General features: G+C 39.5%; 2 protein-coding genes across 2 annotated transcripts; both read right to left on the minus strand.

Moving 5' to 3' along the window:
- Window positions 1–16: 16 nt before the first annotated feature.
- LOC146557070 (ileal sodium/bile acid cotransporter-like) lies at window positions 17–6,003 on the minus strand. The gene is made up of 6 exons (XM_085249081.1): window positions 5,283–6,003; window positions 4,703–4,821; window positions 4,470–4,558; window positions 2,734–2,909; window positions 2,489–2,646; window positions 17–704 (listed from the first exon to the last, which is right to left on the minus strand). The coding sequence occupies exons 1-6, from the start codon at window positions 5,678–5,680 to the stop codon at window positions 517–519; spliced, it is 1,128 nt and encodes a 375-aa protein (XP_085105207.1). The 5' UTR covers window positions 5,681–6,003; the 3' UTR covers window positions 17–516.
- Window positions 6,004–7,341: 1,338 nt separating this feature from the next.
- LOC146557071 (ileal sodium/bile acid cotransporter-like) lies at window positions 7,342–13,806 on the minus strand. The gene is made up of 6 exons (XM_085250394.1): window positions 13,086–13,806; window positions 12,506–12,624; window positions 12,273–12,361; window positions 10,537–10,712; window positions 10,292–10,449; window positions 7,342–8,507 (listed from the first exon to the last, which is right to left on the minus strand). Exons 1-6 carry the CDS (start codon window positions 13,481–13,483, stop codon window positions 8,320–8,322), a joined length of 1,128 nt encoding a protein of 375 aa, XP_085106520.1. The 5' UTR covers window positions 13,484–13,806; the 3' UTR covers window positions 7,342–8,319.
- Between the last annotated feature and the right edge of the window lie 88 nt (window positions 13,807–13,894).

Here is a 13,894-nt window from a genome sequence, read left to right on the forward strand (position 1 = left end):
ATTCATGCTAACAGCTTTACATTGACATGACTGGATCTCACATAGATTTCTCTTAAGCTGTAACTACATCATTATATCACATTTTGTTCTTTGTTGTCATCACTGTGTTCTTGTTGCTATTGAAATAACATTAATATGAAATAAATTATGGCTGTCACCTTACAAAAAACCCCAAACACCCTGTTTACAATCACTGAAGCACTGATTAAGACACATGTCTAACAATGTACAGGCAAAGTGGTTCTAAATATTTAGATATGAATAAAAGTAAATAACACATAATTCAGCAGTTGGTCCCCACCACGTTCCCACTTGAAGTTAGATACTGACTGTCCCGGGGAAGAAATTTGTGCAACCCTGTTCAGCTAAAACTTTTCCAAATGGTTTAGTGTGGTGCACATACAGCCTGCAGAGTGCAGTGTGTCTTCACGTTAGAGTCCAAATGCTGTGATCACTGATGCAGTTGTTATTGCTCATACCAACAGTCCAAAGTCTCTGGTTTTCAGAGCTGCAATATCACAGCGCAGTGCTTTTGTCAGTGCTTTTATCCTTCACATCCGTGTTGTTGCTCTCATCGCCCTCAAAGCCACCATTTTCCTGTGGGCAGTGCTTTTGCTCTTCTACATCAGCGTTCTGACCTTCCAAGTATGTAGCGTCACTGTTTGTAGACGAGCCGCCACAAAATCTTTTATAAAGCTGGAAGCCTGGACAGGAAACAAACCATAGATTCAGAACCAGTGAGCAAAGACCTTTGGACAAAACCTTTAAAAGTGGAATAAACAGGACTTCTATGCAAGATGCCATAACAAGAAAATTTGAAGCATCCCATGTTTTCTTTTCTGTTCAGTTTCAAGTATAAGTGAGCATCTTCCATACACTGTAAACCAGTGGTTCTCAAATGTTTGGTGCACAGGACAGACAGAATTCAAAATTTCAAGGTATTCTGCAGAAGATGCCCTGTATGTCATTTTAGACAATGTGAACTATAACTTTCATTCATTCCCTCACTGCACATTTTCACACGAAAACCTATTTTAATGCAAGCCTATTCTCACGTCTGTGACATTAAGTAGCACCATCTTCTCAAACACACAGGAATTGCTAATTTAAGCAAATTCTGTCCTTTGAATGTGTTCCGAGATGCACTGGGGTATGACATTAGTGGGACTGTGGAAGGTCCATTTCGTCACTGGTAAATGTGCAGGAGGTTTGTTTTAACCTGAAGTGAAAGGAATAAGTTAGGGATGAAAAAAAAAAACCAGCAAGCAAAAAATACCACAAAACAAAAGATCTCCTAGGTGACATAAAAACTCATGAAGATGTTGCACTTCTTAAAGTTTTTCATAGGTGTTAGAGCTTCAGTGCAGTAATGCTACAGATGTCTGCATCCATGGGGAGACACAGGAAGCAGACCCGAGGAAGCGGTGTTGAACAATACCTCTTATTGAGAGTGCATTGTTCCTGCTTCTTCTGGTTCAAGTCCAGCACTGTTTTACAGAAGCCAGTATTTCTCTCAGGAGAATGTTTAGTTAATTCCTGCCAACAAATGCCACAGTTGGGCTAATGACCATTAACATCTCTGATCCATCTCTGATCCAACCAACTTTTTACCTGACAGTTGGTTGCTACTGGATATTTCAGATATCAGTTGCCTAGGTAACCCTATAACATATATATCGTCCTCTCATGTCACTTATAATCCTCTCAACGTCTATTTGAGCTGTTATTTTACACTGTTGCAGGAAGTTGTGAAAAGTCATTGCCATTCAGGAGTCTCAGGTTGTAAAGCTGCTGCTAATTACTTCATGCGAGGAAGTTTCTAAAGACAGGTAGCTTTTGTAGGTGATTTTGGGGGTGCTTTTCTTCATCTTCTCCGCCATTCTCCAATGCTCTCCTCAATCACAGCTTTAAATGCGTCAGTCAATAATATAGTCAAATTCAATTTCTTACATTACTTTTTTTTCTGTTACAAAATGATGCTTGGTTTACACAAAGTCCCTGGCACACCTGGACACCTCTTGGGAAACACTTGAATTAACCTTGACTGGTGCCCTTGAATTCTAAGCAGCATCCCCCTTTATGTAATTTGCTTTCACAGTTAGACAATTCAATGGTCAAAGAAATAGTAATAAGACTGTGAGGTAAAGTCATCCATTTTCCCAATTTTCCCGAAAGAAACTGGTGGAAAAAATATTCACACTATGTGCTGACATGGATATTACGATACTTTATAGCTGAAACAGGCAAACCACTGAAACAACATGAAGCACACTGCAATTCTGTTACTCTTTAAACTTGGGTTAAATATTTAATCCTTATATGGCACAGCACCTGGCTCAATCTGTTGACTCGACACAGCAAAAAAACATCACAATGGAGGAAAAGAAGGAAAATAAGGAAGCTGCATTCACTGACCAAGAACTAAAAAAAAGTCAAGCGATGCAGGAGAAAATGGCCAATGTATGTGTTGTTTGTTTTAAGGTCTTACCTCCCACAAAAATGAGTGCTGACACGAGCTGGAAGATGCTGTAGATGAGGGGGAAGGCAAACATCTTTTCCAGCTCCTCTGGGGTGAAGGACAGTTGGACGATAGTGCTGCACAACTGGGCATTCTGGATACCTGTCTCCAGTGCAATGGTTCGACATCTGAACAAATAAAGAAACAATGACGAACCTCATCAATAAGTCAAACTTGAATGTAGCTGTGTCAGAAACATTTTGCTGTCACCTCACCTGTACCAGGGTTGACCCACAAAGCGAGCCAGGAAGAACCCAAGGCTCAATCCAATAAAGGGGTAGATGGTGCCAATTATCCACAGGGAGGGAGCAATGGTCCAGGACGACTGGTAGAGGACTCCTCCAATCACAGCTATAATAATAATGAGAACCAAGCCAACAATGGATCCAACCTGTGCACAACATAAACACTCCATTAAAACCCAGTCCAGGTGATTTAACTGGTTCGGCACTGTAAAATGGAAATATCACATCCCCCCAGTATGTATGATGGAAATGCTATTTCTTTTTTTTTTTCTTCTTTTCTGAAAAAACAAAACAAACAAACAAACAAAAACACCCCCCCCAAAAAAAACAAAACAAAACAACAACAAACAAACAAACAAACAAACAAACAAACAAAAAACCTAGGGTTAGGAGGCAGCAGGGCAGGTAGGTTTACGTAGAACTCAGGGTTGTAACATCATACACAAAATCACACCTCATATGCTTAACATAGTCGTTCCATTTAGACCATATTCCGTAGAAGGTATCCCTCTGAAGTTTAAGAGAAAATGACACTTTTTCCATCGTATAGATCTCTTGTACAGAATGTATCCAGTCTTCTATCGTTGGTGGTTCAGGCTTAAGCCATCTTCTCGTAAGAGGCTTTTTACTTGCGGCCAGAAGGATATACAGGAGTCTTCTGTCGTTGGAATTCAGTTTATCCACTGGTGCATTGCACAAAAACATGGTCTCAAAAGTTGAAGGAAAAACAAATGAAAAAACACGTAAATGATCATGGATTAGAGACCAATACTGGCGAATATCTTTACAGTCCCAAAAGATGTGGAAATGTTTAGCTCCATCTCCCCCACATCTCCAACATTTATCACCAATTCCTCGATATCTTTGTTGAGCAGGGGTAATGAAAAATCTCATAATGCTTTTCCAGCAAAATTCACGCCAAACATTAGACCCAGTGGTAGCCCACTGTATCTTGCATGCGTGAGCCCAACACTTCTCTGTAATTGTCAAATTACCCTCCTTTTCCCACTTCGCTTTAATATACAGAGTGCTGTCGTTTTTACACCGCCGGATGCTGTTATATAATTTAGAAATAATTTTACTTTGCACTTCAGATTTGGTTAGTAATAAGAATGTTTCTACAAATTGTAATTCGTTTAGGTTCACTTTTAAGTTTTGATTAAAATAATTTCTGATCTGTAGATATCTAAAAAAATCATCAGATCCCAAGTCATGTTTACTCCTTAAAGATTCAAAGCTTTGAAATGCACCCTTATGGACAAATGAATAATAATTGGTTATACCTTTTGAAATCCAGTTTTTGAATCTATTATCATATTGATTTGGAGTAAAATCTGAATCATATGCACACCATCTTAAAACCTTAGAGGCATTTTCCAAACCACCAATTTTTATTACTTCTTTCCAAGCTGATATCATTATTTGTAGTATAGGTTTATCTGCCATATGTATTTTATTCTGCAATTTTATGTCCGATATTAAAGCTGAAACTGGTATTTCTTTTACTATTGTTCCTTCAACATCTTTCCATCCGGCGGTGTAGTTTGGACAACAGAGACAAATCAGCGGTCTTAACTGAGCTGCACAATAATATTCTCGTAGACATGCTATTTCTAAAAAGGAACATGTCACACAGGCACAAGATGTTATAAGTGAAAACATTAAACCTGTAGAATTATATTCAATAAACTGTAGAGCATTCCTACCTTCAGGATCTTTTTTGCCATCTCAGGCCACCTGTGCTTTACGTACATTCCCACACCGATCGGGATGATTAGGGCTGCCAGTGTGATACCTGAGGATGCAAAAAAGTAGATTATAAAAAGGTTACCTTAGAGGCAGGAACAGCATTCACAGTTACATCCTGATAATACACATTATTGAGAGCACTTGTTTGAAATTATTTAAGGTGTTTCAGTTCTTTGAAAGCTTTCCTTACCGATACTGTCATACGGGATCTTGATGGTGTCACTGGATGTCCATACACTGGTGTAGATTAAAAGACAGAGAGGCATCATCCCCAAGGCCAGGAGAGAGGAGCAGGCTGTCATACTGAGACTGAGGAGCGAAGGATTTGGACACTGATGAGTTTCCTGCATTTGTCCCTAGCTGTGCTTAAACACACTAACACAATTTGTTTTATTTAAATAGTGCATTAACATTGAATAAATGTAAATAAAACTCTAGACCAATAAAAACTTGTAATACATTAATTCTATTGTGTTCTCCTGCCAGGTAGCTACACAACAAGAAAGTCTTCCTTAAAATAGCTTAAGAGTGTTCTGGGATCCAAAAAACATGAAAATATTCTATTTAGTTTACATACACAAGAGAAACAAATAGTTATCATAGAGTAAACATAGTGGTCCTCTAAGAGCAACACTTGGTGATAGTAGGGGAAAAAAGAAGGTTCCTTTTTTAACAGGGAGAAACCACCAGCTGAAAAAGGCTCAGAGAAGTCTGCTCTTTAACATAAAGGGAAAAAGAAAAAATAGCAATGAACCTGCCCAAAGTCTCACCTGAGGTCCATGTCTCCATCCAACCAGTAGCAGATGATGTTGGAGTTTGAGCCACCTGGACAGCAGCCCATGATGATGATGACCACTGCCTGCACAGCCTGGACCCCAAAAGCCAGTGACAAGGCAAAAGCTGTGAAAGGCATAATGCCAAACTGGCAGAGGAAGCCAATGATAATGCCCCATGGCTTCTTAATGTGGCCCCACAGCTTTGCAGCCTCCACTGTGCAGCCCATGGCGAACATGACCATTGCGAGCATGATGGTGAGCACCGTGCTCATCACTACTCCCAGGATGGCATTGAAGTTACTGGGAGGAACAAGGCAGTCTGTGCCCGAGCAGGCTGTGGCAGCATTGTCACAGATAGCTGGCAGCATGGTGGTTGGCTTCAGCGTGGACATTGTTGTGGCAGAAGAAGAATATCAGCAGATCCTTAAAACTTGCACACACTTTGGGGCTTCTTAGAGTCCTTGAGGTGAGACAAGTCCAGTTTCACCACCTGTCCAGGAAAATGGATGTGACAAAGAGATGGAGTGAGCTTGGATCACTGCCCTTTATGCCCACGGTTTCAAAGCCAAATAAAATTGGGCGGAAAGATAAAAAATTAACCAATAGTCTATGTTTTATGGGGTCAGCGTTCAAAACACATGCATATAAAAAAGAAAATCACAATGAAATATGAAATACCATTACACCATGGCTCCAGTTTTTACAGCCTTGTGGGTTTTAAAGTTTTAATGAACTCACAATCATCAAGCATCATCATGCAGGAAAAGTTTCAAAGAGGCAGCAGCCACAGAATACATGTCCTTTGCACAATTATATATGGCCGTCTTTGGTCTCTTAATCATTCTTTTAAACATGAGTAACCCAGAGCCCATAAAACAAAATAAAGGTGTACAGTGGTCCTTCGTTTATTGTAGGAGTTATGTTCTAAAAAATAACCTGAGATAGGTCAAATCCGCAAAGTAGTCGGCGCTGTCACTTGGTGTTTGCTCGCTCTGTGGTAGAGTACAAGGTCTTAAATAATCAGGCCCCATTTTATCTTAATGACCTTGTAGTACCATATCACCCTATTAGAGCACTTCGCTCCTGCACTGCAGGCCTACTTGTTGTTCCTAGAGTATTTAAAAATAGAATAGGAGGGAGAGCCTTCAGTTTTCAGGCCCCTCTTCTGTGGAACCAGCTTCCAGTTTGGATTCGGGAGACAGACACTATCTCTACTTTTAAGATTAGGCTTAAAACTTTCCTTTTTGCTAAAGCATATAGTTAGGGCTGGATCAGGTGACCCTGAATCCTCCCTTAGTTATTGCTGCAATAGACGTAGGCTGCCGGGGGATTCCCATGATGCATTGAGTTTTTCCTTTCCAGTCACCTTTCTCACTCACTATGTATTAATAGACCTCTCTGCATTGAATCATATCTGTTATTAACCTCTGTCTCTCTTCCACAGCATGTCTTTTATCCTGTCTTCCTTCTCTCACCCCAACCGGTCGCACCAGATGGCCCCGCCCCTCCCTGAGCCTGGTCTGCTGGAGGTTTCTTCCTGTTAAAAGAGAGTTTTTCCTTCCCACTGTCGCCAAAGTGCTTGCTCATAGGGGGTCATATGATTTTTGGGTTTTTCTCTGTATCTATGAAGCGCCTTGAGGCGACTTTTGTTGTGATTTGGCGCTATATAAATAAAATTGAATTGAAAAATTGAATTTGTAGATGCTAAGCCTATGCTTGAAGCAACTGAGGTGTTAGATGGCAGGGGTGACACAGTGCCACTGTTATGAATGAAACTTGACATAATCCAATAACTCCAGCCATAATTATCTTGTCCTTTATTGTTTTCCATGGGTTGCATTTGTTGTTCAACAGTCTTCTTAGTATCCACCGTCATTTAGCATGACTACTTGGTGACTATTTATTTACATAACATTATGATTGTGACCTTGAACCAAGACTACGTGCAGCTGTTCACATTTTACCACACTACGGTCAAAGACAAGCTTTAGTCTTTTTTTTTTTTTTAAATAAGACAAAGGACATTGGAACAACTGCACAAAAACAATAACATGCAAATAATCTTTATTTATAACTACACAACTGAGAACAGAAATGTATTCATTAAAAACTGTTTGTGTTCATCATTTAAAAAAAAATGTCCAAGTAAATGAAATTAAACTGTAATTGCTTCATTAAACAAAGTCCCTTTGCAGTACAGCAGACTCATACATTAAAGTGTGAATATGTTGATTTCAAAGTCTGATGCTTGAGTATGGACAGAAAAACTGATCACTGAAACCCCAGACTTTCAAAGACTGATTACATTCTTATTAACCATTTATGTATGACTATTAAATTATTATTTCAATCATTCACACTTGGCTTTTAGCTACTTCCTCACTCAACAACTAACCACAGGATTTACTGACCAATTTTAATAATAAAATAATAATTAACAATAAATAACCAAAATAGTAATAATAAAAATCTGTTTAACTACTACTGCTACTTTTATGGAGCTGTTACACAGTTAATTCATGCTAACAGCTTTACATTGACATGACTGGATCTCACATAGATTTCTCTTAAGCTGTAACTACATCATTATATCACATTTTGTTCTTTGTTGTCATCACTGTGTTCTTGTTGCTATTGAAATAACATTAATATGAAATAAATTATGGCTGTCACCTTACAAAAAACCCCAAACACCCTGTTTACAATCACTGAAGCACTGATTAAGACACATGTCTAACAATGTACAGGCAAAGTGGTTCTAAATATTTAGATATGAATAAAAGTAAATAACACATAATTCAGCAGTTGGTCCCCACCACGTTCCCACTTGAAGTTAGATACTGACTGTCCCGGGGAAGAAATTTGTGCAACCCTGTTCAGCTAAAACTTTTCCAAATGGTTTAGTGTGGTGCACATACAGCCTGCAGAGTGCAGTGTGTCTTCACGTTAGAGTCCAAATGCTGTGATCACTGATGCAGTTGTTATTGCTCATACCAACAGTCCAAAGTCTCTGGTTTTCAGAGCTGCAATATCACAGCGCAGTGCTTTTGTCAGTGCTTTTATCCTTCACATCCGTGTTGTTGCTCTCATCGCCCTCAAAGCCACCATTTTCCTGTGGGCAGTGCTTTTGCTCTTCTACATCAGCGTTCTGACCTTCCAAGTATGTAGCGTCACTGTTTGTAGACGAGCCGCCACAAAATCTTTTATAAAGCTGGAAGCCTGGACAGGAAACAAACCATAGATTCAGAACCAGTGAGCAAAGACCTTTGGACAAAACCTTTAAAAGTGGAATAAACAGGACTTCTATGCAAGATGCCATAACAAGAAAATTTGAAGCATCCCATGTTTTCTTTTCTGTTCAGTTTCAAGTATAAGTGAGCATCTACGATACACTGTAAACCAGTGGTTCTCAAATGTTTGGTGCACAGGACAGACAGAATTCAAAATTTCAAGGTATTCTGCAGAAGATGCCCTGTATGTCATTTTAGACAATGTGAACTATAACTTTCATTCATTCCCTCACTGCACATTTTCACACGAAAACCTATTTTAATGCAAGCCTATTCTCACGTCTGTGACATTAAGTAGCACCATCTTCTCAAACACACAGGAATTGCTAATTTAAGCAAATTCTGTCCTTTGAATGTGTTCCGAGATGCACTGGGGTATGACATTAGTGGGACTGTGGAAGGTCCATTTCGTCACTGGTAAATGTGCAGGAGGTTTGTTTTAACCTGAAGTGAAAGGAATAAGTTAGGGATGAAAAAAAAAAACCAGCAAGCAAAAAATACCACAAAACAAAAGATCTCCTAGGTGACATAAAAACTCATGAAGATGTTGCACTTCTTAAAGTTTTTCATAGGTGTTAGAGCTTCAGTGCAGTAATGCTACAGATGTCTGCATCCATGGGGAGACACAGGAAGCAGACCCGAGGAAGCGGTGTTGAACAATACCTCTTATTGAGAGTGCATTGTTCCTGCTTCTTCTGGTTCAAGTCCAGCACTGTTTTACAGAAGCCAGTATTTCTCTCAGGAGAATGTTTAGTTAATTCCTGCCAACAAATGCCACAGTTGGGCTAATGACCATTAACATCTCTGATCCATCTCTGATCCAACCAACTTTTTACCTGACAGTTGGTTGCTACTGGATATTTCAGATATCAGTTGCCTAGGTAACCCTATAACATATATATCGTCCTCTCATGTCACTTATAATCCTCTCAACGTCTATTTGAGCTGTTATTTTACACTGTTGCAGGAAGTTGTGAAAAGTCATTGCCATTCAGGAGTCTCAGGTTGTAAAGCTGCTGCTAATTACTTCATGCGAGGAAGTTTCTAAAGACAGGTAGCTTTTGTAGGTGATTTTGGGGGTGCTTTTCTTCATCTTCTCCGCCATTCTCCAATGCTCTCCTCAATCACAGCTTTAAATGCGTCAGTCAATAATATAGTCAAATTCAATTTCTTACATTACTTTTTTTTCTGTTACAAAATGATGCTTGGTTTACACAAAGTCCCTGGCACACCTGGACACCTCTTGGGAAACACTTGAATTAACCTTGACTGGTGCCCTTGAATTCTAAGCAGCATCCCCCTTTATGTAATTTGCTTTCACAGTTAGACAATTCAATGGTCAAAGAAATAGTAATAAGACTGTGAGGTAAAGTCATCCATTTTCCCAATTTTCCCGAAAGAAACTGGTGGAAAAAATATTCACACTATGTGCTGACATGGATATTACGATACTTTATAGCTGAAACAGGCAAACCACTGAAACAACATGAAGCACACTGCAATTCTGTTACTCTTTAAACTTGGGTTAAATATTTAATCCTTATATGGCACAGCACCTGGCTCAATCTGTTGACTCGACACAGCAAAAAAACATCACAATGGAGGAAAAGAAGGAAAATAAGGAAGCTGCATTCACTGACCAAGAACTAAAAAAAAGTCAAGCGATGCAGGAGAAAATGGCCAATGTATGTGTTGTTTGTTTTAAGGTCTTACCTCCCACAAAAATGAGTGCTGACACGAGCTGGAAGATGCTGTAGATGAGGGGGAAGGCAAACATCTTTTCCAGCTCCTCTGGGGTGAAGGACAGTTGGACGATAGTGCTGCACAACTGGGCATTCTGGATACCTGTCTCCAGTGCAATGGTTCGACATCTGAACAAATAAAGAAACAATGACGAACCTCATCAATAAGTCAAACTTGAATGTAGCTGTGTCAGAAACATTTTGCTGTCACCTCACCTGTACCAGGGTTGACCCACAAAGCGAGCCAGGAAGAACCCAAGGCTCAATCCAATAAAGGGGTAGATGGTGCCAATTATCCACAGGGAGGGAGCAATGGTCCAGGACGACTGGTAGAGGACTCCTCCAATCACAGCTATAATAATAATGAGAACCAAGCCAACAATGGATCCAACCTGTGCACAACATAAACACTCCATTAAAACCCAGTCCAGGTGATTTAACTGGTTCGGCACTGTAAAATGGAAATATCACATCCCCCCAGTATGTATGATGGAAATGCTATTTCTTTTTTTTTTTCTTCTTTTCTGAAAAAACAAAACAAACAAACAAACAAAAACACCCCCCCCAAAAAAAACAAAACAAAACAACAACAAACAAACAAACAAACAAACAAACAAACAAAAAACCTAGGGTTAGGAGGCAGCAGGGCAGGTAGGTTTACGTAGAACTCAGGGTTGTAACATCATACACAAAATCACACCTCATATGCTTAACATAGTCGTTCCATTTAGACCATATTCCGTAGAAGGTATCCCTCTGAAGTTTAAGAGAAAATGACACTTTTTCCATCGTATAGATCTCTTGTACAGAATGTATCCAGTCTTCTATCGTTGGTGGTTCAGGCTTAAGCCATCTTCTCGTAAGAGGCTTTTTACTTGCGGCCAGAAGGATATACAGGAGTCTTCTGTCGTTGGAATTCAGTTTATCCACTGGTGCATTGCACAAAAACATGGTCTCAAAAGTTGAAGGAAAAACAAATGAAAAAACACGTAAATGATCATGGATTAGAGACCAATACTGGCGAATATCTTTACAGTCCCAAAAGATGTGGAAATGTTTAGCTCCATCTCCCCCACATCTCCAACATTTATCACCAATTCCTCGATATCTTTGTTGAGCAGGGGTAATGAAAAATCTCATAATGCTTTTCCAGCAAAATTCACGCCAAACATTAGACCCAGTGGTAGCCCACTGTATCTTGCATGCGTGAGCCCAACACTTCTCTGTAATTGTCAAATTACCCTCCTTTTCCCACTTCGCTTTAATATACAGAGTGCTGTCGTTTTTACACCGCCGGATGCTGTTATATAATTTAGAAATAATTTTACTTTGCACTTCAGATTTGGTTAGTAATAAGAATGTTTCTACAAATTGTAATTCGTTTAGGTTCACTTTTAAGTTTTGATTAAAATAATTTCTGATCTGTAGATATCTAAAAAAATCATCAGATCCCAAGTCATGTTTACTCCTTAAAGATTCAAAGCTTTGAAATGCACCCTTATGGACAAATGAATAATAATTGGTTATACCTTTTGAAATCCAGTTTTTGAATCTATTATCATATTGATTTGGAGTAAAATCTGAATCATATGCACACCATCTTAAAACCTTAGAGGCATTTTCCAAACCACCAATTTTTATTACTTCTTTCCAAGCTGATATCATTATTTGTAGTATAGGTTTATCTGCCATATGTATTTTATTCTGCAATTTTATGTCCGATATTAAAGCTGAAACTGGTATTTCTTTTACTATTGTTCCTTCAACATCTTTCCATCCGGCGGTGTAGTTTGGACAACAGAGACAAATCAGCGGTCTTAACTGAGCTGCACAATAATATTCTCGTAGACATGCTATTTCTAAAAAGGAACATGTCACACAGGCACAAGATGTTATAAGTGAAAACATTAAACCTGTAGAATTATATTCAATAAACTGTAGAGCATTCCTACCTTCAGGATCTTTTTTGCCATCTCAGGCCACCTGTGCTTTACGTACATTCCCACACCGATCGGGATGATTAGGGCTGCCAGTGTGATACCTGAGGATGCAAAAAAGTAGATTATAAAAAGGTTACCTTAGAGGCAGGAACAGCATTCACAGTTACATCCTGATAATACACATTATTGAGAGCACTTGTTTGAAATTATTTAAGGTGTTTCAGTTCTTTGAAAGCTTTCCTTACCGATACTGTCATACGGGATCTTGATGGTGTCACTGGATGTCCATACACTGGTGTAGATTAAAAGACAGAGAGGCATCATCCCCAAGGCCAGGAGAGAGGAGCAGGCTGTCATACTGAGACTGAGGAGCGAAGGATTTGGACACTGATGAGTTTCCTGCATTTGTCCCTAGCTGTGCTTAAACACACTAACACAATTTGTTTTATTTAAATAGTGCATTAACATTGAATAAATGTAAATAAAACTCTAGACCAATAAAAACTTGTAATACATTAATTCTATTGTGTTCTCCTGCCAGGTAGCTACACAACAAGAAAGTCTTCCTTAAAATAGCTTAAGAGTGTTCTGGGATCCAAAAAACATGAAAATATTCTATTTAGTTTACATACACAAGAGAAACAAATAGTTATCATAGAGTAAACATAGTGGTCCTCTAAGAGCAACACTTGGTGATAGTAGGGGAAAAAAGAAGGTTCCTTTTTTAACAGGGAGAAACCACCAGCTGAAAAAGGCTCAGAGAAGTCTGCTCTTTAACATAAAGGGAAAAAGAAAAAATAGCAATGAACCTGCCCAAAGTCTCACCTGAGGTCCATGTCTCCATCCAACCAGTAGCAGATGATGTTGGAGTTTGAGCCACCTGGACAGCAGCCCATGATGATGATGACCACTGCCTGCACAGCCTGGACCCCAAAAGCCAGTGACAAGGCAAAAGCTGTGAAAGGCATAATGCCAAACTGGCAGAGGAAGCCAATGATAATGCCCCATGGCTTCTTAATGTGGCCCCACAGCTTTGCAGCCTCCACTGTGCAGCCCATGGCGAACATGACCATTGCGAGCATGATGGTGAGCACCGTGCTCATCACTACTCCCAGGATGGCATTGAAGTTACTGGGAGGAACAAGGCAGTCTGTGCCCGAGCAGGCTGTGGCAGCATTGTCACAGATAGCTGGCAGCATGGTGGTTGGCTTCAGCGTGGACATTGTTGTGGCAGAAGAAGAATATCAGCAGATCCTTAAAACTTGCACACACTTTGGGGCTTCTTAGAGTCCTTGAGGTGAGACAAGTCCAGTTTCACCACCTGTCCAGGAAAATGGATGTGACAAAGAGATGGAGTGAGCTTGGATCACTGCCCTTTATGCCCACGGTTTCAAAGCCAAATAAAATTGGGCGGAAAGATAAAAAATTAACCAATAGTCTATGTTTTATGGGGTCAGCGTTCAAAACACATGCATATAAAAAAGAAAATCACAATGAAATATGAAATACCATTACACCATGGCTCCAGTTTTTACAGCCTTGTGGGTTTTAAAGTTTTAATGAACTCACAATCATCAAGCATCATCATGCAGGAAAAGTTTCAAAGAGGCAGCAGCCACAGAATACATGTCCTT

Source organism: Mchenga conophoros, linkage group LG16 (assembly GCF_057382185.1).
Source record: "Mchenga conophoros isolate Kocher_MC1m ecotype Shallow Benthic linkage group LG16, M_conophoros_male_GT1.1, whole genome shotgun sequence".
Taxonomy (NCBI): Eukaryota; Metazoa; Chordata; class Actinopteri; order Cichliformes; family Cichlidae; genus Mchenga; species Mchenga conophoros.